The 23,784-nt window shown below is 34.4% G+C and overlaps 1 protein-coding gene and 1 long non-coding RNA gene across 4 annotated transcripts in view; one reads left to right on the top strand and one right to left on the bottom strand.

Moving 5' to 3' along the window:
• LOC108972265 overlaps positions 1-23,784 on the top strand; it is a 159,874-nt gene that overhangs the window by 56,843 nt on the left and 79,247 nt on the right. For both annotated transcript variants that reach the window (XR_001993620.1, XR_001993621.1), the window contains exon 2: positions 17,865-17,914. This is a non-coding gene — a long non-coding RNA (uncharacterized LOC108972265). The remainder of the gene's footprint in view (positions 1-17,864; positions 17,915-23,784) is intronic.
• Positions 1-23,784, bottom strand: part of LOC108972262 (receptor-type tyrosine-protein phosphatase N2) — a 135,543-nt gene that overhangs the window by 51,744 nt on the left and 60,015 nt on the right. For both annotated transcript variants that reach the window (XM_018938809.1, XM_018938808.1), the window contains exon 2: positions 19,667-20,095. In XM_018938809.1, the coding sequence (XP_018794354.1) occupies positions 19,667-20,081 (415 nt within the window). In that variant the 5' untranslated portion in view covers positions 20,082-20,095. The remainder of the gene's footprint in view (positions 1-19,666; positions 20,096-23,784) is intronic.

Genomic DNA, 23,784 nt, shown 5'->3' with positions numbered 1-23,784 from the left:
ATTGGTTAGGCAGCACTCCACCCATCCTATATAAAATTACAGCAGTATCGGACGATTTATGCTTGAAAACCGTCGAAAGTTGTGTTCAGCGCCTGGACTTCTGCAAGCGTGTCCTTGGTGGTCATATAAACAAAATCGAGTACCGTACATAATGACAGCGAATGTTCTTTGGTTGTACCTATCATCTAAAATTAAGCACGATAGATACATATATCGGGTCACGGAACCCGACCGACCGATTTGGACTAAATTTAACAAGTGACATGCTTCTCATATTGTGTCATTGCGAAATTGAACTACAACACGCCCACTTCTCATGTAACGTAATTTTAAATTCCATTTATTAATATAACGTAATAAAACTTTGCGTAAATAATTCCTTCAAAGTATGCCAGCATATTAAGAATTCCAACAAAAATTGTTCAAGACCTTAGTTACCGAATATGTGGACGCCAGTATATATAGTTGATTTTTGAACCGGCTCAATACTTGTGAATAAGTGAAAAGTGTTATCTTGAGATTGAAACGAATAAAGTTCGAAAGCTTAGGTGAGTGCTCTGATATGAGGTAATAAATATTATATACTATATATTATATATGTACCTCCTATACTATTACTTTATTTATTCATAGTACTGCATTCTAGTGCTTAAAATTGATAAAAATCGTTCGAAAACTTGTATATAAATGTCAAATTTTTAAACTCTAATGAACAAGTTGACAAAAAATCAAGAACTTTAGTAGCAAATTGTGGAAACTAAATATATAAATGTAATAAACTTGTTATTTCAAGAAAAACCATGTGACTTGTGTGATTCCTGCGGTTAATTTGCGACGGTGACACATTTGTAACTCACTTGTATAAGCTGCTCAACTCAGAAGCAAGCTCTTATTATAGAAAATCAATTTGTCAAACCAAATTTCATGCACAAACACGCACAGCCGTAAGCTACCACAATGGCATAAGGCTGTGGCAAAGGGTTATTAACGCAGTTAACATAACCGCAGCAACAACACGCACGCATAAGCAATTACCACCAACGCCGAATTATAGTATAAATTATTAATGAGCGTCAAAATGTAACCGCAAGTCAAAATTGCTATCCCCTGACACACACACACATACACATGCATATTATGAGTATATTAATATGAAAATGCCAGTTGTGCATGGCGTATGAGTAACATATGAAACCACAACGCCGCTCACCTGCTTGCTTATGTACACATATATGTACATATATACATACATACGTGTGTAAATGTAAATAGCTGTCACGCTGCCATGCCATTCGCGCAATGTCGAAATGTTGCAGAAATTAATTTCCGCTTTTTCGGCTTGCAGCTGAAAACCCACCAAGGAGTATGCAAAGAATTTGTAAGCGTAAGCGCTGAAATTAATAACGCATAATTTTCGTCAAAAATTCGCTACACTCTTCTACACTACACATTTTTCATTAAGAAACGCAGCCAGCTGCTTTACTTCAACAGCTAGCTGCATGCCACATGCTTATGTTGCCTACCACACTGGCTCTCTGCTGCTTATGCCTGTCGATGAGTAGCGGTAACGTGCACATTTTTATGAGAAATTCTCACGAAATATGTTTTGTTGGCAAAGTATTTGGTTTTAACTCAACGCTATGGCATCAACTTCGTCATATCATATTTTTTGCGGCAGCACCCTTTGCCGGTAGTGCAGTGCGAAAAGTGATTATATTTGTGGTGAAGAAAAAGTTGACAATACTTTGAGCGCGTTGTGGAGTGTTGTAGGTAGTTTGAGTTTGATATTTGAGTTAGTATTGTTGCTTTAGGTATAGATTTCATGTCGCAAGTACTTGCTACTGTTATTTATACCCAACAAGAAGAAGAAGAAGTTAACTGTCACTCACGCAAAGTATCAACGCAGCCGAAACTTGTAGACTTTTGTTATCTTAAATTGTTACTTGCAATACTTATTCTGGCTCTCTCTCTTTCTCTCTCTTACCTTCGAAAACATTTTTGGTATAAAAGAAAGTTTTGAAATATTATTTAAGTAAGATATACTCCGTTTTAGTATAGAACTCGTGGAAAACTTTTCTGGCATAAATGTGGAACATAGGAAAAGTTGAGGAAAGAGGTTTCAATTGCTGTCTTCATACTTTGAACCGTTGTGCTGCTGCAGCAAATCTCTTTGTAAAATATCTTACCTTCAGCTTAATTATGGATTTTAGTAAGAATTTTGGTTGTAGCTTCCAAAGGAATTACACAATTGGATTTTGACAGCTTTTTAAAAGAAACAAACTTAACTTCAGAAGTCTAAAAACTTGGATAACTTCGAAATAACTAATCCTCGCGCACCAGGTTTTTTTTCGCTTGTGACCAGTCAAAGATAGAAAATTGGAGTTAGCCTAGTGCTGGACTCTTTTGATTATTAGCTCAATGGAATTCTTGATCAAATTTAACAATTGTATCGAAGAAAGAAAAAGAAAGAACTTAAACAACCTTATCTCAGGACATTGGTAGGGAAGAATTTCTTCACAAAAATAGTTCAAATAATCCAACCAACTAAAACACTTAGTGTTGACTAGTCGAAGAAGGTCAATTCGTATAGTGCTAAGTTCCTTATACGACTGAACTCTCGGCCACAGCTTGTCTTTATGTGTCTTCACATAAAATACCATAAGAAAATCGAAAATCGCTGCCAGATAACTATTTTATAACCAAAACTCAAATATTGTTTTCGTAAGCGTGGTTTCTATTATAAGGCTTTTTCTTCGCCACTAAACTCATGAATAGTGGTGTTACGTTATTTTGCATTTTTGGTAACGATATAAGATTTAGGAACTATCAAGGAAAATGCTCAAGAATAAATTCCAAATATGAGAAAAAGTCATAAAGAGATAGGGTACTTTAAGCTTTAATAAGCAGAATTTCATTTGTAATAAAGTTAATAATGTTAAAGCTTTGTTGCACCAAATGAAACAGGCATACAGCCTCAGAGCATTTTTTCGACACTGTTCTGGACGTCCAATCGCTCGATTTTAGTTGTGCCACTTCCCCACTTGATATAACCCTTTCTGATTTAATTATTTTTAGATTTTTTAAGTGAACGAAACCTCTTTGTATATTAAGTACTAATGTCCAACAAATGGTAAGACTTTGTTTTTTTTTTTTAATTCCTATTTTATTCTTCAAAATCTATGTTTTTCCTATCAAAATAATCCCCTTTGACTACAATACACTTGTGACAATGTTTTTTTTCAATCTTCCAAATAGTAGTTAAAACCAATTTCCTGAATAGCCTTTAATGCGCGTAGCGATTCGCGTGTAATCTCTTCAATTGACTCAAGACAATTTCCCCGAAGCGGTCGTTTGAGTTTGCTGAATAGCCATGGCACATACGGTGGTTACGGCACCATATTAGTAGAAAATTTGGCGAAAAACTCACCAAGTATCAATGTAGTTTGTGACGGTGCATTATCGTGGTGCAAAAATTAACAGTTTTCGGCTCATAATTCCGACCCTTTTTACGAATAGCATTGCGCAAACGCATAATACTCAAGTAATATTTTTTTTTTTGACAGTTTGACCATTCGGAAGGAAATTGGACTGCGCCACATCTTGATAATCAAGAAAGTTTTGAACTGATTTGACGCTGTTTTAACTCGACGCTATTTTTCGATTTAGTGATTAGAAGGAATCGTGCTTTCACTTTTCTTTGACTCAAATGATCTTTCAAAATGGTTTTCACTAATCCTTCCGACATTCCAACGATGCCAGTACGATCTCTGACTATTAATCGTCGAATCTCAGGCATCAGCATTCTTTATTTTATTGACGAGTTGATTATCATTTGATGTTGAAGGCCATTCTGGATGTGATTCGTCGTTAATGCGTTGTGGACCCTCTTTGAATGATTTGTGCCAATCAATAACCCTTGCTCGTGACAAATAATATGGGTTCCCCAATAGTGATTACGTTTTCGGATGTTAGCCGTACACCATTCTTGGCAATCTTGTATACTATTTCATTGCCCTCGATGCAATTGTGACCTGGCACCCAGTAGAAGTGAAATTGCTTTTGCTTCTGGCAACATTTACCACTGTCGCCCTTCAACCTTCTTTCCCAGTTGAAAAGTGGGATCATGTAATCTGTGTTTGCCTAGACGCCATTACCCGAAGGTTCTATATGTAAATTCTCTTCTTGCCAGTAGTCGTCCCGCCGATTTTGATACACAGTTTTCAGCGAAGAGGTCTATAGGTGGCAAGTTTAGTACCAGTTCAAGAGCCGCCGTTGTATATGTTCTTAAAGCTCCTGTTATGCACAGCTCAGTAAGCCTTTGAACCCTTTCCATTAGCTTCCGGTAGTGGAATCTGTACGCCTGTCCACCATACTACTACATAAATATTCTTTGCAAGTAGTATTCAGGTTTATTTACCATCTGAAGACCCTATTATACCCCGCAAAATGTTATTAAATACGTGGAAATTTAATATTATAAAATACTTGTAAAAATAGAGAAAATTATACTTTCCTATTCAATAAATATTTGAGCTCTTGAAACTACTACCGTTCTTTCTTTTATCCTCACAATTCGAGTCTTGCAAAGCTTTTAAAGCAATTTTCCTCAAGTACTTGTGTTTGTAGCTTTAAAGGTGTGATATGTGAATGAAATCTCTCTCTTCTCTTCTCACCAAACACCTTTAAAAATATTTAAATAATATAGCGTATGAAAATCCAGTGTTGGCATTGTAGATTTTGCCGCAATTGTGTCAGCGCTACAATACAAACAAAGAATGCTTGGAAATCACAAAAGAAAATAAATTGCATTTAGTAATTTCGAATGCGTGTATTTCTCACATTGGCTTTTCACATTGCTCTCACACAGTTTTTTGTTGTATTTTTTATTTTATTTAGTTTTTTTGTTTTTATGTGAGCATTGCATTATTATTGTGTTTATTATGGTTTCTGTAGTATTGCGGTTGCCTTTTAATTAAATTTTCAGTTTATCTATTAGCAGCAAAGCATCCGACACGTGTTGTTGGCTTCTATTGTTGCAGCATTTCATTTAATTTAATTTCATTTATTTCATTGAATATTTGTTTTGCATGTGGCAATTGTACAACTACTAAAAACAGAGTTAAGTGAATAAATACAGCAGCTCAAAGAGAATTCTTTCATAGAAAACGTAATCAGAGTTCTTTAATTTGACTCAAATATTAATATTTTCTCAGATTTTGGAGCAGTTTATTTTTTATTCATTACTCCAAATCAAAAATAAAAATTTTTTTACATTGCTTGAAACGGAGGGTAAGTTACTTCAGTATATATATTTGTTTAGTGTAACCGATGAAGTAAAAAATATTGTTTTCAGTGCGTTGAAATACGTGCCACCTTATTCGGTTCAAAGTAAGGAATTAGAACAAAAAAAGACATATGTTTTCATTATACTTAACATAGATTCTACGTTCGTTCCGAAGTCATTTGTTTGTTCTACTCCAACGCTTTTATGGAGCTGATTAGTTTTTCGTAATATTTAAGGTTTCAAAAGTATCTAAGAGACTCAGTATTAGCGATCCGGGGGTCAACTTGTTTACCCTTTCATTACCTTCCACTCTTATTCCTATTCACCTATATAGTACAATACTTATAAGCTCATAAGTTTTTTTGATTAAAAATGTGACTAATTTAATTTTGTTTGACCAATCAAATCTCATATCGCTTGTATTGCCCTTTCATAGGACAAAATATAAATGTACGTTTCGGATAAAAATAATTTTTTCTTGGCGGTCTTTGATATTATAGTTGTTAGGCCTGCTTATGTGGTGGACCTGCTAATGTTCATTACTTTGGATAAATCGTCTCTACCTGGGAAAAATGAGCTCGATTTCAAATAAGTCTACTTTTACCGGAGATAGGCAATGTCATCTAGTCTGGATTTTTTATGTTAGGTAATTACAGTGTTCAATCTAGATGCCTAAAATGTTGGGTTGACTAGAAGTCTCATGTTTGTTTTTTTTCTTCTATAGATATAATATTACCTTGCTTTCTTCGACTTTGAGCCACTTTTATCATCATATGGAGACAAACATGGGATATAGAAGTAAAAGTGAAATATGCATCTCAAGCCCGGAATAAAGCACGCTCTGAATTTTTGAACTTCATTTATGAAAAATTTTCTAACAAATGATCACTTGCGTTGAAGAGAAGTATACTATTATCTATGTGGCATAGCTGGGTTAGATATAAGAGCGGTAGACTCATCATATTTTTTAAACCATCATATGTTCAACATATTATTGCTGAGTTAGAATCTGCCTCCTAAAAGCTGTTGGATTTTAGGAAGAGTTTAACAAAGTTTAAAAAACATGTTAAAAGTTTTCCATAGATAAACTTGTAGTATTAGAAGATTGTATTCTTCTGATTTATTTTAAATTATTTAATTGCTGTATGGTTTTATCTCGGTTAGGGTCCTCGAAACGCTGGTGAGGTTGAGCAACAACCGAATATGCTTTATTTTCATGCTTTTTCATTACATGAAAATACCACTAGTCGGCTGACTAAATACAAAAGTTATAGGCCTTTTTTTACATAAAATAAAAGGTTGTCAAAAAAGTATATTTATTGAATTTTCAATTGTTCATAAAATTTACTTTGATGACTCATTCCCAGCTTTTGACCGATGCTACGATTTTATCGCAATTTTCGACGACAGGCCTTCCGGAGCGTGGCGCATCTTCGACCACCTCTACACCAGAACGGAAAGGTTGAAACCATCGTTTTGCGGTGGAAATGGAAACTGTATCGGGTTCATAAACTACACAAATTTTATTGGCGGCTTGAGATGCATTTTTGCCTTTGTCGTAGTAGTACTGTTAAATAAAAGAAACGACAATCAATCAGACACGAATTAGCGCGTGAAATGAGCTTTCCAAAAAGGTATAGCATGACCCGATGCGACGAATAAAACTAGAACTACCAACTAGCGAAAATACCGCAAAACTTTTTTGACAAGAAATATTTTCAAATAATCGTTATTGATCTTTAAAAATTCAATAAACCCCATCCTTTACCTCTTCCCAACCTCCGATCGCCTGTAAATTACTATATTTTGCCTTTCATCTTTGTTATTTTATCTTCCATTTCTTAGGGGGTTTCAACCTACTATAATTCTTCACTTTTTATCATTTCTGCGCTGGCCTACAACGGCTGATTTCAAACATATGTACATTTTTTGTCTCATGAAACTAACTTTTGTTTAATACAATAATTTCATTTAAATTGGCAATTAAATAATACGACAAGGAATCGTTCTCAAGTGAAATCCAGTATTTACGCTTCTACAACCCCGTTTACGGAGCATCCACTTAATTAGTGTTAAGTTCGCATTTTAGTTGCGTTTGCTTGCAAGCGTTTGCATGAAAATCGCCACTTAGGAAAAACACATATGGATGTGCAAAGCCTGTTGTTGTTATTGTTACTCTTCAATGCAATGAAACATGCTTGAAAGAGAGGAATATAATGCGAGTAAACATATATTTGTATGCCAGCTCATGTATGCTGCTTTGTATATGTATGTGTATGTAAAACACTGTGTGTGTGTGTGAAATCGTTTTGGAGTAGAATACATTTATGGGATTCGCATTTAGCACGGCACGCTTCGTGCGCTCCAATTATATGTACAAAGCAGCAAGCTTATTGGTATTCATATCTACCTAGATGTACCTAGAGACCAGCAAGTGTATATGTTAGTGTATGTATGCCGGTTAAACACGTGTAATTGCCTGGCTGTTTGTAGCACTTGGTAAACGCTGGATTCACATTGAAAAACGTGCCGTGATTATGTAATTGTGTAATCTTTCTTGTGTGCTCTGTTGGAAACTTGTTGCAGTTCAGTTCAACTAGAGAGTCAAAATCAAAACTCGCATGTTTAGTCAAAGTCAAGAGATCTTGGGTTCTGTTAGAGTTTGTTATAGTTTTTCAACGATATTAATTTTCTGAGAAGTTTAAAATATAGTTTACACATTTCTCGAAATAAAAAATTATTAGAAAATTATTTATTGTTTTGTTGATCGATTTCCCGAACATGCGAAGAATATGGGCTATAGTTCAGCCTACAGCAAGCAATAGGTCTGCCCAGATTTTAACTTGTGGCAGAATTGATTGAAAAAATAAATATTCAACCAAAAGTAACCCTTAAACACCCCAACTTTCTTTATGAAGCTCAAAGTCTACATACAGGGTTACTCGTGCTCAGGCGGTACGCTTTGTGCTGCTGTTTTATTCATCATCTCATAAAAATAATGATCTGAAGTAACTTGCATCGTAAATGCAAAGAAAAAGCAGAAATTTACCTCTATTGAGCTTAAAAACTGCTTTTGAAAAATCTTTCACGTCTGAACACAGTCTATCTAGATCCGAAAATCACTCAGTAAGTGAGTGAGTGTAGAATATGAGTGTAATTCATTCTCTCGTAAATAGTAACCTAACCTTTTTAGTCAACTCGCGGTTCTCTGAGTAGAAACTGATGTTTTAGGCTTGATGGGAGAAATTCTAATACATATAAGCTCTGCCCACAAAATAAGTAAAATTTAGAATTCACCAACTATAAGCATATTGTGACACCCTGTATTTCCTGGTTATGTAACCTATATTCCATCATTTCACTTTAAACCAGTAGTTTACTACTTAAACGAATTTTATTGTAAATATTTCCTAGCTGGGTGCTTACCTGCAGCTTGGTCATTGAAAAATGTGTGCGTGTGTGTGTGTACGCGAGCGCATAATCTCCTGCATCGCCTTTGTGCCACTGCGTCATGGTTGTCATGGAAATGCAACTCAGCGTATGTGTGCGGGTGGGCGCGTGCGTTATGCGCGAAAAGCTGCCAAAACCAATGCAACATTCAACGAACCAAACATGAGCAGGCTTCCATATCAAGCAACAGTTGCCATGGCAGCGACGCGTTGGCAATGAAACGTTACTGGTTTAGTGTGAAATGCGCCAAACGTGCGGGAAAATGTGCAAGTGACATGCAGACGGATGCGTGTGTGCGCGCTAGTGAGCTGCATTGACGTTATGCAGTTGAATGTTGTTGTTGTTTTTTTTTTAATTTTTTGTTTTTAATTCCCACTCGAGTGGGCGGAATAAGTTCCGGAGAAGAGCAAAAATGAAACAGCAGCGAAAAAGAGAGCCAACAAAAACAGTAGGCAATAGAAAAACAATTAGAAAGAAGTAAAAAATGCTAACCAAGGTTGCACTGCAGCTATAATAACCTACACAGGTGCATTTCTGATGGCATAAAAGTTTGTAAAAGGACCTTTATCTTGATTTTTGTTGGTTCGTTTGTATGGCAGCTATATGTTATATTGATCCGATCTGAATCATTTCTTGGGGAATTGTAGAACTGTGTTGAAAAACAATACAATTCAAATTTCGTGAAGATATCTTTTGAAATAAAAAAGTTTTCCATACATGGACCAGATTTTTATACTTCAGTTTGTATGACAGCTATATGCTATAGTGGTCCTATATTGGCGGTTCCGATATATGAGAAGCTTCTTAAAGCGGAAAGGACGTGTGCACAATTTCAGGTCAATATCTCAAAAATTGAGGACTGAGGTAAGGTCTCCTACGTTTCCTTCAGGGTGTTACACAATTCTTCGCAATATATTCTATGCAGGGTATAAAAGCATATTTATGTATGTGTGTATGTGCAGCTTGTTGCCGCTATCAACTGTCAGCGCTGTTCATCAGCTGTTGTGTTGTTGCAGTTAAACTGCGTCGACAATAAACCGGGGATTTATTGATTCAACACGCGCGCTTTGAAAGCGCCTAAGTATATGCTTACAAAAAAAGCGCCTAGAAATAACTGTCATATTTTGAGACCTATACACATAGATTAGTGAGTATGTACTACAAACCGTTACGAAAGATGTTAAATTATAAAAAAAATTTCACGCTTGTGGCAAACAGCGCGGCACTTCCTGGCAGCAAGTAGTATTAATGTGTGCGCTCACAGCAATACACAGGTGTATTCACATATTATATTTGTATGCACAAATAAACTTAGTACATACTTGTACATAACTATGTGTGATCTGTACCATGTATGCACATACTATATACTTAAATATAGCCTGTTTAACTGTTAACAGGATATCCGTTTGTTAGTTGGTACACTATTGCATACTTGGTGCCCCATTTAGTGGCGCATATCTATAGCAAGTGTTGCACATACAATTGCAAATCTATGCACATGTGTTTGTTGTTGTCACATTGTCACTGTGCCCAGCGGAAGGCAACAGTTTTGTGTCGGTGTAATTTGCAAAACGCCTCGAGTGCATTGCTCATGCAGCGCTTGAATATATTTGCAACTATATGCTTTTATATACGTACTCACACACATATGTACATGCATTTATTAATATCCATATGCATGTGTGAGCATGCACGTGTGTCTGTGAAGTAGGAAATGAATCTGAAATTGATACAAATGTTGTCTACTGCCAATACACACAGATGTTTATACATATACTTGCACATACGTATACATGTATATGTTCTTGCATATTGCTACTTGCCCACAGGGGGTGCAATAAACCTCATTTTTCGTGCATGCAAGTTGTGTCGTAGTTACGTATGCAACTGCCTAAAACTTGCATTGAAAATTCATATGTTTTTTTTTTTTTGCCGAAAAATCATCGTCAATTTCAACATATTTTCATAGCTTTTGGTCATATTCGAAATTTGATATCCAATTCAAATTGTAATCGAAAATGGGAAAGTTCGCAATAAGATTTTTTTTTTCAGTTGTAGAGTTCAAATAATGCAATTATTTTTCTGTTGAAACAAGATTTTAATATTACATGTCAATAGTAAACTGAAACTCATCGGAAACGAAAAATAAAATAACAAACATTAAGTGCACAAACTACAACACTTTCCTTAATGAAAAACACTACTTGCTCTACTAATTAATAATTTCATTGTTTAATAACAGTGTATGATTTGATTTGCATAAACATGCCCATATGTACCCTAACATTCCTCTGTTGCTATGTATGTAAGCATTCGCGCATATGTTAATCATTTTGGTGTGCTGCACAATGATTACATTTGACGACGCACGAGATCGCGCACCTGTTACCTTTCGTGCGGGTGAGCAAACGACAGAAGGAGAGCGATCAGTTCGTGCCGAAATTTGTTGTGACGTACGGTGTTTTGCGTAATTAAGTGGAAGTGTATTAAATTGTGCTAAAGTATTGTTAAAGTTATTATATAGAAATAATGTAAAATATTTGTATTAAAGCGAAAAGTGGTAATGTGCCAGTTAATAAAAACTATCTTAAAGTGTAAAGAAAAGTGAATTCCTGCACAAGTGTATGTGTTCATGGCGGTGATATTGATCATGTTTGTGCAAGTTGATTTCAGTACTGTCCGTGCCTGTTTTGTAGTGTTATTCGTGAGTCTTGTGTATCGGATGTTAAAGTGCTATAAATCGCCAGCCAAATAAAAAGAAAAGTTCGTGGTTTTAAAAAGTTTGTGAAAATGTTTGTTAAAACATAATTTGTGAGTAGATGAACATGTGTGTACATGTTGTGGTATGTATAATTAGTGATAAATTTTTGTTTTAAGTCTAACCTAATCATTGAAAGTATCAATTCTTTTAAAGAATATCGATCTATGAAAAGTCAGGGATAAACTTTTTACAGTGAAACTGCTTTTGGACTAACTCTTACTGATATCCAAATATTTTTCTTATTTTGATGAGGTTTATTATAGAATAAAAAATAAAATTAACTATTTTTAAAGGGATTCAAAATTCTGGAATTGAAATTTTGAAGATCATATCTTATATGATTTAAACTCAAAATGATAGCTATTTACTAAAAGATATTTCTACTCACTAATCAACTTAATATAAGAATACCAAGAATTCTGAATGAGAAATGTATTGATTTGGAAAAATAAAAAAAATAATCTGCGTTATTATCAAATTGGACAATTTTCGAAGAAATGTTCGATTGTTTTATTATTTTGAGTACCAAGACGCATCTGTTCTAAATGTTTTTGCATGTTAATTTGTTTTTTTTTTTTTTTGTAATTTCAAGAAATTTCGCTGATTCAGCACATTCAACGCAAAAAATTACCAAGGTATGCACATGCGCAGCTGCATCTCATTTTCCATGGTAATGCGCAAGTTTTTGCCAAAAATTTACGCAATTCATGGAAAATTTCCAAATTAACTCGGAAAGTTTTTCATTTGCACTTGTGGGTGTCCGATTGGTACATATGACTTTCAAATGCAGTGGCACGTGCAGAAAAAGCAATATGCAAATGTTAGCCAGAAAATCATGAGTTCAAAGGCAAAGCCATCGGTGCGGCAAACAAACTCACACACATACATATATATATATATGTATATTAATATGTGTTTGAAAATAACTTTCGCAATATAAAAATTACAAAAAAAAAAAAAAACAGAAAACCAGTTTGGCGTTCCATGTGTGCCATCTACTGTGTATGTACTTATATTGAGCATATAGTATTCATGTGCTGCGTATTCTATGAATGGGTATGTGTGGCTTAATGATAGCAACACCAGCAAGTGCAACATGCAACATGGCACGGCAAATGGCAATGACAGCAAATGTACTTTTAACAAGTTTATAAACGCTCCCCAATTGTGGGCCACCAGACTGCATTCAACTGTATTTACGCATGCACATACATACATATGTATATGTAGACATACATTATTATATATGCCACACATACATATATACATATACAACTTCGTTGGTACAGTTAAAGTTTGTCTGAAACTAGGCTGCAGACAGTTGTGCATATATTTATATATACAATATATATATGTGTATGCATTCATTTCGATTTACATATGGCCTGGTGTATTCATTTTTAAATATGCTTACTTTAAACACACTCGTGCGGCCACACACACATATGTATGCATATGTATGTTTGGTACACGTGCCTGACTTCTCATACGTTCCTTTCCTCAAGCTTGCGCGTGTATGCGTGTGTGTGCGAATCGCTTTGAAAGCTCAACTGCATTGCTTGTACGAACTATCTGTTCTCTATATTCTATGTTGTGTATTTGCATTTGTATAATTGATGCATTGCAGCAGTTGAAATTTCACATCCTTGCAGTTGTTTTTAATTTGTACCATGTGTGGCACAAAGGCCATACGGGCACACATGATTAAGGAAAAAATTTCGGTTTCACCAAAAAAAAAAAAAAAAAAAAAAAAAAAAAAAAAAAAAAAAAAAAAAAAAAAAAAAAAAAAAAAAAAAAAAAAAAAAAAAATAACATAAAGTTGCTGCATTTCATTGAAATCATGAAAACCAAAGTGTGTTTGTAATTATTAAAGCAGTAGTTTGAACTTTTGCTCTCGGGCACACAAGAGTATATTAACATGTATGTACATTGTATGTATATTATTCATGAACCCCAAATACATGTGTACTGAAATCTCTTAATTATTATTAAAAATGTAAGGGGGGGATCCGAGTGAAGGTACCCTTTTCTTGACAGATCACCGTGAGTCGTGTCAAGCTGTCATATTATTTTTTTTGCTCTTGTTGGGTATTTCATCACAAACAGACTTGCTTAAACAACGTTTGCAAATCGTTCAACTTTATTATGAAAATTCGCGATCTGTAGAGTGCTTTTCGCTCGCTTCGCTCAATTCTTGGTCAACATAATCGGTCTTCTGAGCGTACCATTCACAACACCATCACCCATCTTGAGACCCAACATTCAATATTCTAATATTCAACCGAATAGACGCCTTTAAGCAAGCAGTGAAGATAATATAGCAGCTGTGGCTGAGAGTGTACACGAAGAGTGTGGATAATAGATTCGGCGCCTTTCGCATTAACCCCGACTGACTTATGGAATGAAACATGTGCTGCAAAGCCAATAGACAAAAATATCGATAAAAAGAAGGGAAATCGTCATGTAAGCACTGATTTTCCTCTACGACAAGATCCTTTATTCGGACATATACTGTCAATAATTGGCCTGTCTGAAGCAAGCAATCGTCCAGAGGTATCTGGCTTTATCCAATAGTATAGTTACCGCCGAAATGCTCCGGTAGCTCATTTGGAAGTATTTATGCATTCACCTGTCAGTTGGGGGTCTTATGTATAATAATTACCACCGATTGTTGTCTAATGCGAATGATTTTGTTAAAAAAGATTTTTGACAAGGATTTTTTTGAGAGTGGCTTTATGAAAATACCTTCAAATTTATAAATGCAAATTTAAATAATATTTACTAGAAGGTTATATTACATAACCCAAATAGGAAAATCCTCTTAAATTTGTAGATTCATGGTCAAACGAACTTATTACGACGTTGAATGTCTTCGTTTTTGTTGTACAAAAATACATAAAAAATCGTGTTTTAGTTTTTGCAAAATATATTAGAAATAATATTTGAAAATTTTAAATAAATCCAAGTTACTCGATAATTAGCAAAGGGTTTTCGAGTACTCTAGAAAGGATCGAGGATGTGAAAAAAAAACTCTTGAGTCCGTTGTTCATTAAGATTGATTTGCGTGATTTAGATCACCGCAAGTGGCATCATCTTTTACTTTTCAATGTATTAAGTTATTTTATTTTTTTTTTTTAATTTTTTCATGTTAAATCGAAATCATATATAATGTTGCTACGTTTTTGCTTTTATAAAATAAAATAATTTAATTTATTTTAAACTAGAGGACCCATCTTTACTTTGGCTAACACATAGATCGTACCATTAATACAATCTATATGACATCTAGTCAGCCACTACCTTTAAAAGCTACGTATACAAATTTAGCTACTGAGGAATTATTAGTTAATGAGGTGAAGAATTTTGGGTGAACTAGCTTGTGTTAGTTTTGCTTTTTGGGGTAATATGCTATTAAACTTGGGTTCTGGCAAAGTAAGCATCGAGGAAAATGAAGTCAGTGGACGGAAAAGCTCTGTGCAAATGGGGTGCTGCATAAGTTTATTATAAAAAACAACAAAGTTCTGATTCTGGGGATTGTTTGAGTGCCCTTTAAATCGTAATTAAATCGAACTTTTTACTCGGTATGTGACAATGGAAAGATATCTCCATCATATCCAACTGGAGTAAAATCGACAGTCAGCCTAGTGGACATCATATTATGAACCGGTTCTCAAGCTTGAAAAGACGAAAAAGTCGGCTGGCAAGGTTATGGCATCAGCACTACGAATTTGGTTACGGTTCTATTTTACGAAAAATAGTGTTCTCCCGCATTAGCTTGTTTGTTGTTATAATTTTTTTTTTACTTATTCTTTTCTTTTTTCTAGTAATACAATTTTCAAATGATTCCTACATGAATTTTTAACACATGCTCATGATTTGAATTTATTGTTGGTACTTATGAATTGTATTGACATTTAACATAAAGATATAAAAAGTATCCTATATCTGTCACCTGGTTCTAAGCTATCTCTCCACCAATTTTCGATCAAATCGGTTAAGCCGTTCTTGAGTTGTAAATAGTGTAACTAATACGTCTTTCTTTAATATATTTAGATTATAATTTCTCCTTGTCTCTAACTAACCAATCATTTAATTTAGTAATCAATATTTTTTAGGAAATACTCAATAGATTTTCGATTGACTTTCTGTAGGTAAAACAAGAAAAATTACTTGGTGAAATTATTCCAAACTGCAGCAAGAAAAGTAATTGATCGCTGTGAAAAATAGTAAGGTATGGCAATCAGTGGAGTTACCATTTTTTTTTTTTTAACTTTTTAAGCCACTTTTGCCATACTCTGCGATTCTTAGCATATTTGGTCTGCTATAGAATGTGATTTGAAATGAAATATGTTAAAAAATTCTTCAAGTACTATCATCAATGCCGATTTTGTGTTTTTTTTTTAGTTTCTTTCATTTGATATTAAAAATAATTTGATTTAGCTTAACAATTTTCATTCATTTCATTTAATTTCCTATTTTTCTCAATAAACAAACGCTTACCTGTTGTATAGACCACAATTTACTAATTAATAATAATTAATGGTACTCTTAAGTATTCATGTTGCAGTTGATTTAAAAATGGTTTTAAATTAATTTCGCTGCCAACGTAGTTATTAAAATTAGTAGATAAAGAGCACAAATACACTGAGAGCTGTTAGCACAAAAAATCGTTACCAACTTTTCAACTAATTAAGTCATTAATACAATTAATTTTAATGAGAGTTGTAAAGGGATTAAAATAAAGAATAACCAGTTAAAATATGAGGGTACTCATAAATACTAATTTCTTCAGTGTTAAAATTTCGTGGCTTGAACCACCAGTTCTCAACGCTTGATTTCGTATCTTAGTTACTGCCACTGTCCTTTTGCTATATACTGATTAAACAATACATTAAAAAAATAAAAATTATTAAAAATGTTTGATACATAGCTTTGGTTAAATAAATTTGCAATTCATTTTAATAAACCAGCATAAAATTATGCATATCTCCTTCGCTCTCGCTCTCATATAAATTCCAAAACGAACTTTCATCAAATCATCTATGCACCTACACTCATTGCTCAACGCTCATATAATTTTAATTTTCGCCATGGGAAATTTTTCGGAAGCTCATTAAATTGTTATGCCACATTTGACCTGATTCCAAACCACACAGTTACGTATATACATAATACTACATAGGTCTGCACAAGTTACGGCTCACCGCCACGGCAGTCTTCGGTTGAATCGTAATTCACGTAGTCTGCTATGTTGGGCGCCACCATCACACCGCACCGCAGACCCACCTCATTTGATTTACCTATTCTGTTTGTTACCACCATTCATTTATACCGTTATGGCCACAGTGTATGTGCACTCCCTGTCTGCTATTCACCAACCAATACACATACATACATCACGTACATATTACGTTTTCATATCATCTGCTCCCCTCTCTAACATTCATCGACCTATTCTAATTTCGTATTTCCAACCTAAGCTAACTTTCAACGCTCCCTGCAGACTTCGCTCTACCCACTGGCTGCGGCTCCTACGTGCATTTGGCGCATGAACTTAGTTGAAATGGCATTATAATGTAGTTAAATTGAATGCAGGACCCAGTCCGGTTGTTATTTGATCATTTGTAATTGTAATTCCATTTCTATGAGCTCGTCGTACATGTGGAGGAGTATCGTCGTTTGTCATGTGGGTTATAGGAAGTATTTATATACATACACCAAAGTTATTTATGTACTCTCTTTTAACTGTAAATATGTATGGTATGTGTGTCAGTCACTCGCTGGGTAAATATAATTATGTAAGTAACTGCAAACTGCTTTCCAATTACATTTAAAAACAGCACTATTTGTATTACTTGCTGATTAAATTGTATTCATTTTAAATTTACAAAGAATTATTAGCTGTTATGTAATTGTTTGTTGTGGTAGAAAGTGGGTCTTACTAAAGAAGTAGCCGTTTGTAATTTAGTTCAAATATTGTGATATATATTATAAGACGAAACCACATTCGTTTCTAAGGAGATTCTTTGAAAAAATTAATTTTTGCGACAAAAGTATGCTCTAGAAACTTTTCAGTGCCTACATTTAAGCGCGGTGATATTATATAATAGTGGATATTTAAAACTGCACTCAACTGGTAAAAATTTTTAGTTAATTTTCAATTTAAGAACCATATATTTATGTACAGTAATTAGTTATTCATTTTTGGTAGAATCTTAAAATCTCAAGAAAACCAGGAATACTGTAATCTCATAAAAATTATTTGAGAAAAGTATTAATTTACTTTTAGAAAGTCAATTTTTATTTCCTATGTATATAACTGTAATATTTTGGTACTAACTGTACACATTTTTATTTCAATTTCAGGCTCAATAATGTTTCGGTTATTGAAAGAGCGGTTATGGATCAATAATCTGGTAAGTTATACATATATGCATATCTGATTGAAAAATTTACGAAAATTACAAAATTACTCATGCTTGTACCAAATTTAAATATAAATTAATTTTTGAGAACTGAAAACTTTTGCGACCTGGACGCTTAAAATCAGTTTTATAACATCCCAAGGCTTTTTTGAGAAATACTTTTCGATGAGATCTGTGTTAATTTCAGTCAAATTTGGTAGATCCTCAAATAGTTTATTAGGAGATAATTTGAGAGATATAGTACTTTATTTGATTCGTAATACTTCGGTTCAAGGTTCTGAACCCGACCGGTAATCCTGTCTTAAGAGAAATGTCAAGAAATTCAGAGTCTCCAAGTACGAAAGATGGATGCTCATCGACACATCTTGAATCTGAACTGTTATTGATTATGATATTGATATAACAGAACCATTTTTTGGGATATCGTCGGTCTTTCTCGAGAAAAAAAAATTTAGCATATGTCTTGCTTTTTTATTGTTTTTCATTGACCCACTGATTACATTAGTAGTTTCTTGCTAAAGCCGAAAGTTAAAGTAAAAAATTTCCGAAAACGTAGGATTTTTTGCGCTGTAGTCAAGAGATATAGGTGTCAAATCACTACCATTTACTAAAGTGACCAAAATAGTTGTACATAATGGAACCTTTTTGAACTCAAATTTTTAATGTGGACAAATACCCTATATACTTTTTTTCCATCAGTGGCAAATTTTTTCTTCAGATTTGTTTAGTGCTGCTATCGTCAATTTACATACACAATCTATGATATACCATCTAACATAACTTAACTTAACATAACGCAACTTAACATAACATAACTTAACATAACATAGCATAACATAATTTTACCATCCTTAACAAAACTTTACTTAACTTGGCTAAACTTAATGCAACATAACTTAACTTAACATAACATAACTTAACGCAACATAACATAATAGAACATAACGGAATTGAACTAGTATACCAGAACTTAACATAACTTAACACAACATGGCATAACACGAAAAACTCAAATGTGGAGCATCTATCAATAATAAGAACCCACTTAACGCTCGATTTTTTTATATAATTTTCTGCGGATTTTTAGCTTTGGAGTTAATATTTATGTAAAAACTTGTTAGATTTTTCCAAGAAAGACTGAATAAGTCTATTGTTTATAAGTGTTCCGTATTTGGCCTAATTTTTCACCTCCATACTCTAACGTCACCAATGTGTACACTTAGTAATTACAACTAAATTTTCATATGCATATTTTCCAAACAACAAACTGTTCTTTGTGCAAATCAAGGCTTACTCATCAAATTCCTCGCCAACAGTTAGTAATCAGCCCCAAAGTACTACAAAGTAACAATAGTGCGCTACAAGCAGAAAGCACATAAATGTACATTTGTACATAACGGTACACATATTTGCTGTAGCAAGTTAATTTCGCAAATAGCAAAAGGCAAAGTCAAGAGCAAAACCAGTGTGGTTAGTAATTTTGGGCATCAAGTGGCACCAGTGTAATTTAGACGCCCCGCAGTAGAGCAACTACACAGTGCCAATAACGGTAAGGGAATTCCAACACATTGTTTTGTACTTTGACCCGCAATGCAATAATGGCGCACTCGGTCATATGTGAGAGCAACTGTGCGTGCATTTGCTTACAAATATGAGTCAGAGAAGCATACTTTCGTGCGCTTAGTTCGTAAAATCGCTTCGTGTCTCCACACTATAGAAAAAATAAATTGCTTTGCTACTCACCGACATTGCCTTCGCCACGTGCCGCTGTATTTGTCGACAGCAACAACAGCAATTGCAACAACAACGTGACGCTTGTAGCCGGACGATGCAACCAATTAATTGTTGCTTGCAACGAGCAACGCCAGCTGCTGGTTGGCTGCTGTTGTTGCTGCTGCTGCTGCTGCCGTTGCATCGTCGACTCTTGCCCATGCTGCTGTGGCAATTGCTGCCATTCTGCCGTAGCTTGATGCTGCTCTATCGCTTTTTGTTGCTGTTGCAGAGATTGTACTTGTTCTTGATGGTCTTCTTGCAGTGATGTTGATCGTGCTTGTTGTTGCTGTTGCTCTTGCTGTGGCCTAATACATTGTTGCCTTAATGAGTTGTGCTGTTCGCTTTGCTGCTGTTGCTGTTGTTGTGGTTGTACATTGCATGCCATGATAATGGGCCCACCTACAAAAAAAGAAGACAAAGCGAAAATGAATTGTTGAAAGAAATAAAGTTCTTGTGTAGAGGAGTGTACGTGAGGGCATAGTTTCAATTATTAGTCTGCGCTGGCTACAAGTGCGGAAAATATGGGTGTTTTTGTAGCAGTATTTAGGCTTTTACGTTGGATATAAAAAATTAGTAATTTGCTTTTTTATTGCGCTTTCTTGCAAGTCATTGTTATGGCCGCTGAGTTTCGTCTGCAAATTGTATGCCTTTTTGGAGTATTAAACTGTTTATTGCCAAAATACTTAAAAATGGTTGATATTGCGGATTGACATACAAATAAGTGGCATCCCTTTAAACATTATTTCATGACTTAAGATATTCTAAAACCAATTTATTCACTGGTGAAAACGTGCCAGTTTGATTATATAAAATAACATATGTTTATTAAAAAATAGTTAATATACTATAAAGTACTTCGATATTAAGACACGTATATAACAAATTTTAGACAAATCGGTCGAGCCGTTGTTGAGTTCTTATGGGTAGCTTTTCGAGAAATTCAAAATCATTATTTCTGCTTTGGATTTGAGTATGCACAATTGGTAGGAACTTTGCTGATTAAAGCATATTAGTTTGCTTATATAAAAAAGATATAGTATGAGAAAATGCTCATATCTCTCTATATAGATAATATCAGTTTGCAAAAAAAATTTATCCCTGGTATATTATAAGACGAATATAATAAATTTTGTACAAATAGGTCAAGCCGTTGTCGAGTTCTTATGGGTAGCTAACGATCTATTTGCTTTTCGTGAAATAAGAAATCATTATTTTTCTTTTGAATTTAAGTATTCAATTGATACCAACAGAAATGTCAGTTTGTACCAAAATATTCATGAAGACTTTTCTTATTAATAGATTAGATTATAGACTCCAACAAAAAGCTAGCTTCTAAAAAAAATACATGATAGACTTCATTTAGGTGGCTTAGTCAAGCTGCATTTCGGCTGTTGTAGCCGTTCCAATGGCAATGAATCTTCATGTTACAAGTTGTGATGTACAGAAGCTTCTTATCTCAAATCTGATTTAATTAAAGATCTAAAGGTCTAAGGTTCATTTACTTTTTTGGAGTTCACTTTTGTTGAGGTGTTAATCATGAAAATACTGAATTTTAGAGTTTATGTAAATCATTGTTGGATACTTTTGCTTCATATTATAAAATGCAGATTCCTCAAAAAGTTTAAAGACGTTCGTGGGACAACGCTGAACTTTTAGTTTCATCAGTTTGTTAGAACAGTCCAAAGAAAAGCAGAAAATTTTAAGATGGAGCATCGAAACTTCGTGGGAAGAATATAAACGAAACGAAAAATCAATTTAACGGCTGATCGAGTCTATCATTACAGGGCTAGTAAATAATGGGAGCAAGAACAGAGTTACTACATGGATCTCATAGAATTCAAGACGTGAAAGGATGCAAACTGAGCTGGTTAAATAGTTGTTGTTTCAGGTTTATATGTTTTTCATTTAAGCTACTTGTATGTTCGATTCGCCACTTTCCAAGCATTGACGACTGTCAATGAGAGCTCGTTTTTTTTTTTTTATTCAGAGTGAATTTTTGTCTTACATACATATATTCTAACTTCTGTTTATTTATATATATATATATATATATATCCTGTCTCTTATACACATCTAGATGTGTATAAGAGACAGCCGGAAGGCCTGTCGTCGAAAATTGCGATAAAATCGCTGAATTGGTCGAAAGAGACACGGCATTGTAGCAGCCGTAGCATTTTATGAACAATTGAAAATTGAAAAAAAAAATTCAATAAAAATACCGCAAGACTTTTTTGACAACCTATTATATATGTATGTAATATATATACTCTTGCATACACATATATTTTGCATCGCGTCATTATAATATTCCATTTATTATTATATTCCACAGAGCCATCGGCAACATTATTGGCTATTGTCGGCACATCTTCGTTGCTTTAACACCGTTGCCGGCGATAAATTCTCATTTAACACATTGTTGTTGTTATGATTTAACGGCTCGTTATTTGGCTCAACAATGTAAGTGACATGTAGGTGTTTGTGTGTTTGGGCGGTCTTTGTTTGCACATCCGTTTTCGAGAGCATTCGGCCTTCCTTTCAACAACAACACGCGCATATTTACGTTTACGGCGGCATTTGTTCGTCGTATAGGTGTGTGTGAATTGTATTTTTGCCTACACTCAACTGCTAACCGGAAATCTATTGGCGGATGTTGTGATGTTTTCAATGCGTCGCTGTGTCGACAATTTTGTGTAAGCAAAAGCAAAGCACAGCAATAACACGCCTACCAACATCAACGACAAGCGCTTGTTGTTGTTGATATTTGCTTTTGCTTGCACTTCTCCGACGAACTATAAAGCATACGTATGCTGTCCAAATAGTTTTGCTAAATCGCTTGCCGAACACACACAGAGTTCAGTTCAATTTGACATTGCCAAATATACAGTTAGAAAGTATCCATATTGTAGGCAGCTATAAACTAAGTTGTTTAATATGGTTTTTATGGCATTCTTTATTCTCCGAAACCAAGTAAAGTTATGTCAAATTAAATGGGGGTTCAAGTTTTATGTTTGTACTTGGATGTTGAAACTTTTTAAAACTTAAACTAGTCGATATATTTGGGTTTCGATTTTTGCTTTTTTCTATTGTTGACTATATACGAATAATGTTATATTTGATGCAGAGTTTTCAACTCAAGCAATTCGGTTAATCTTTTCTGGTGCTAGAATAAAAAAAAAAAGATATTGTGTATATTTCCGAAAAACGAGCTTCATTAGCACTCGTCGACTCGAAAAAGCTGGGAAATTGGCGAATTGAACATACAAGTAGTTTAGAGGAAATATATTGCTGTAGGAAAATAAAACTGACACAACCAACGTTTAACGCTATTAGTATGGTAGCCTCTCATGTCTTGAACTCCATGAAATCTATGAAGTAACGTTGTTCTTATTCTCATATGACAATTTCTCCTGAGTTTACATCTTCCTTAAAGTAAAGAAAGAAAGAAGAAGTATGTCTGGAAAAATTTAACATCCACAGTCATTACATCGAGTTCCTAAATGGAATTCTCAATGCAACGTAAATTTTTTAACTGGACAAAGTGAGATTTGAAGATTATTCTTGCAGGGCTGATTCGGTTCTAATAGGATATTCCTTTGCCAACTTTTAGCGATTAAAGAGAAACTATCTGTCTTACAAGCAGGCAAGAAGTTCGAGTTCAAGTTAGTTATTCACTAAAAATACCAGCTATGGCTGTTCCGATATCTTTAGTCTCCCAACTTTTCGATACAATTTTGTAGACTCATCTGTATTTTCATGACATTCACCCCCTTCAACTATCAAATGGTCAATAGTTAATTTAGTAGGTAGGTAGGTAGGTAGATAGAGTAGTGACCCTTTAGGGGGCCAATTGTGAAATCACCCGGACAAAAATCAGCTCACTCTATTGTCTCCTCTGGAAACCACCCCGTGACTCCGTTGAATTTCATTAGTAAAACAGAAAAACAAAGGGATGGCTGTGATTATTTTTCTATACAGAGCTTTATATTCGCATAGAAGATGTTTTGTAGTATTCTCATCTTTTACTTCCTGATAGCTCTATATGCGGTCATTTTATAGCGTTCTTCGTCTGCTGGGCTTCCAATTAC

Source organism: Bactrocera latifrons, unplaced genomic scaffold (assembly GCF_001853355.1).
Source record: "Bactrocera latifrons isolate USDA-ARS-PBARC rearing strain unplaced genomic scaffold, ASM185335v1 scaffold_39, whole genome shotgun sequence".
Classification (NCBI taxonomy): Eukaryota; Metazoa; Arthropoda; class Insecta; order Diptera; family Tephritidae; genus Bactrocera; species Bactrocera latifrons.
The sequence above is the reverse complement of the archived record's forward strand: the minus strand, read 5'-3'. Positions and strand labels throughout refer to the sequence as shown.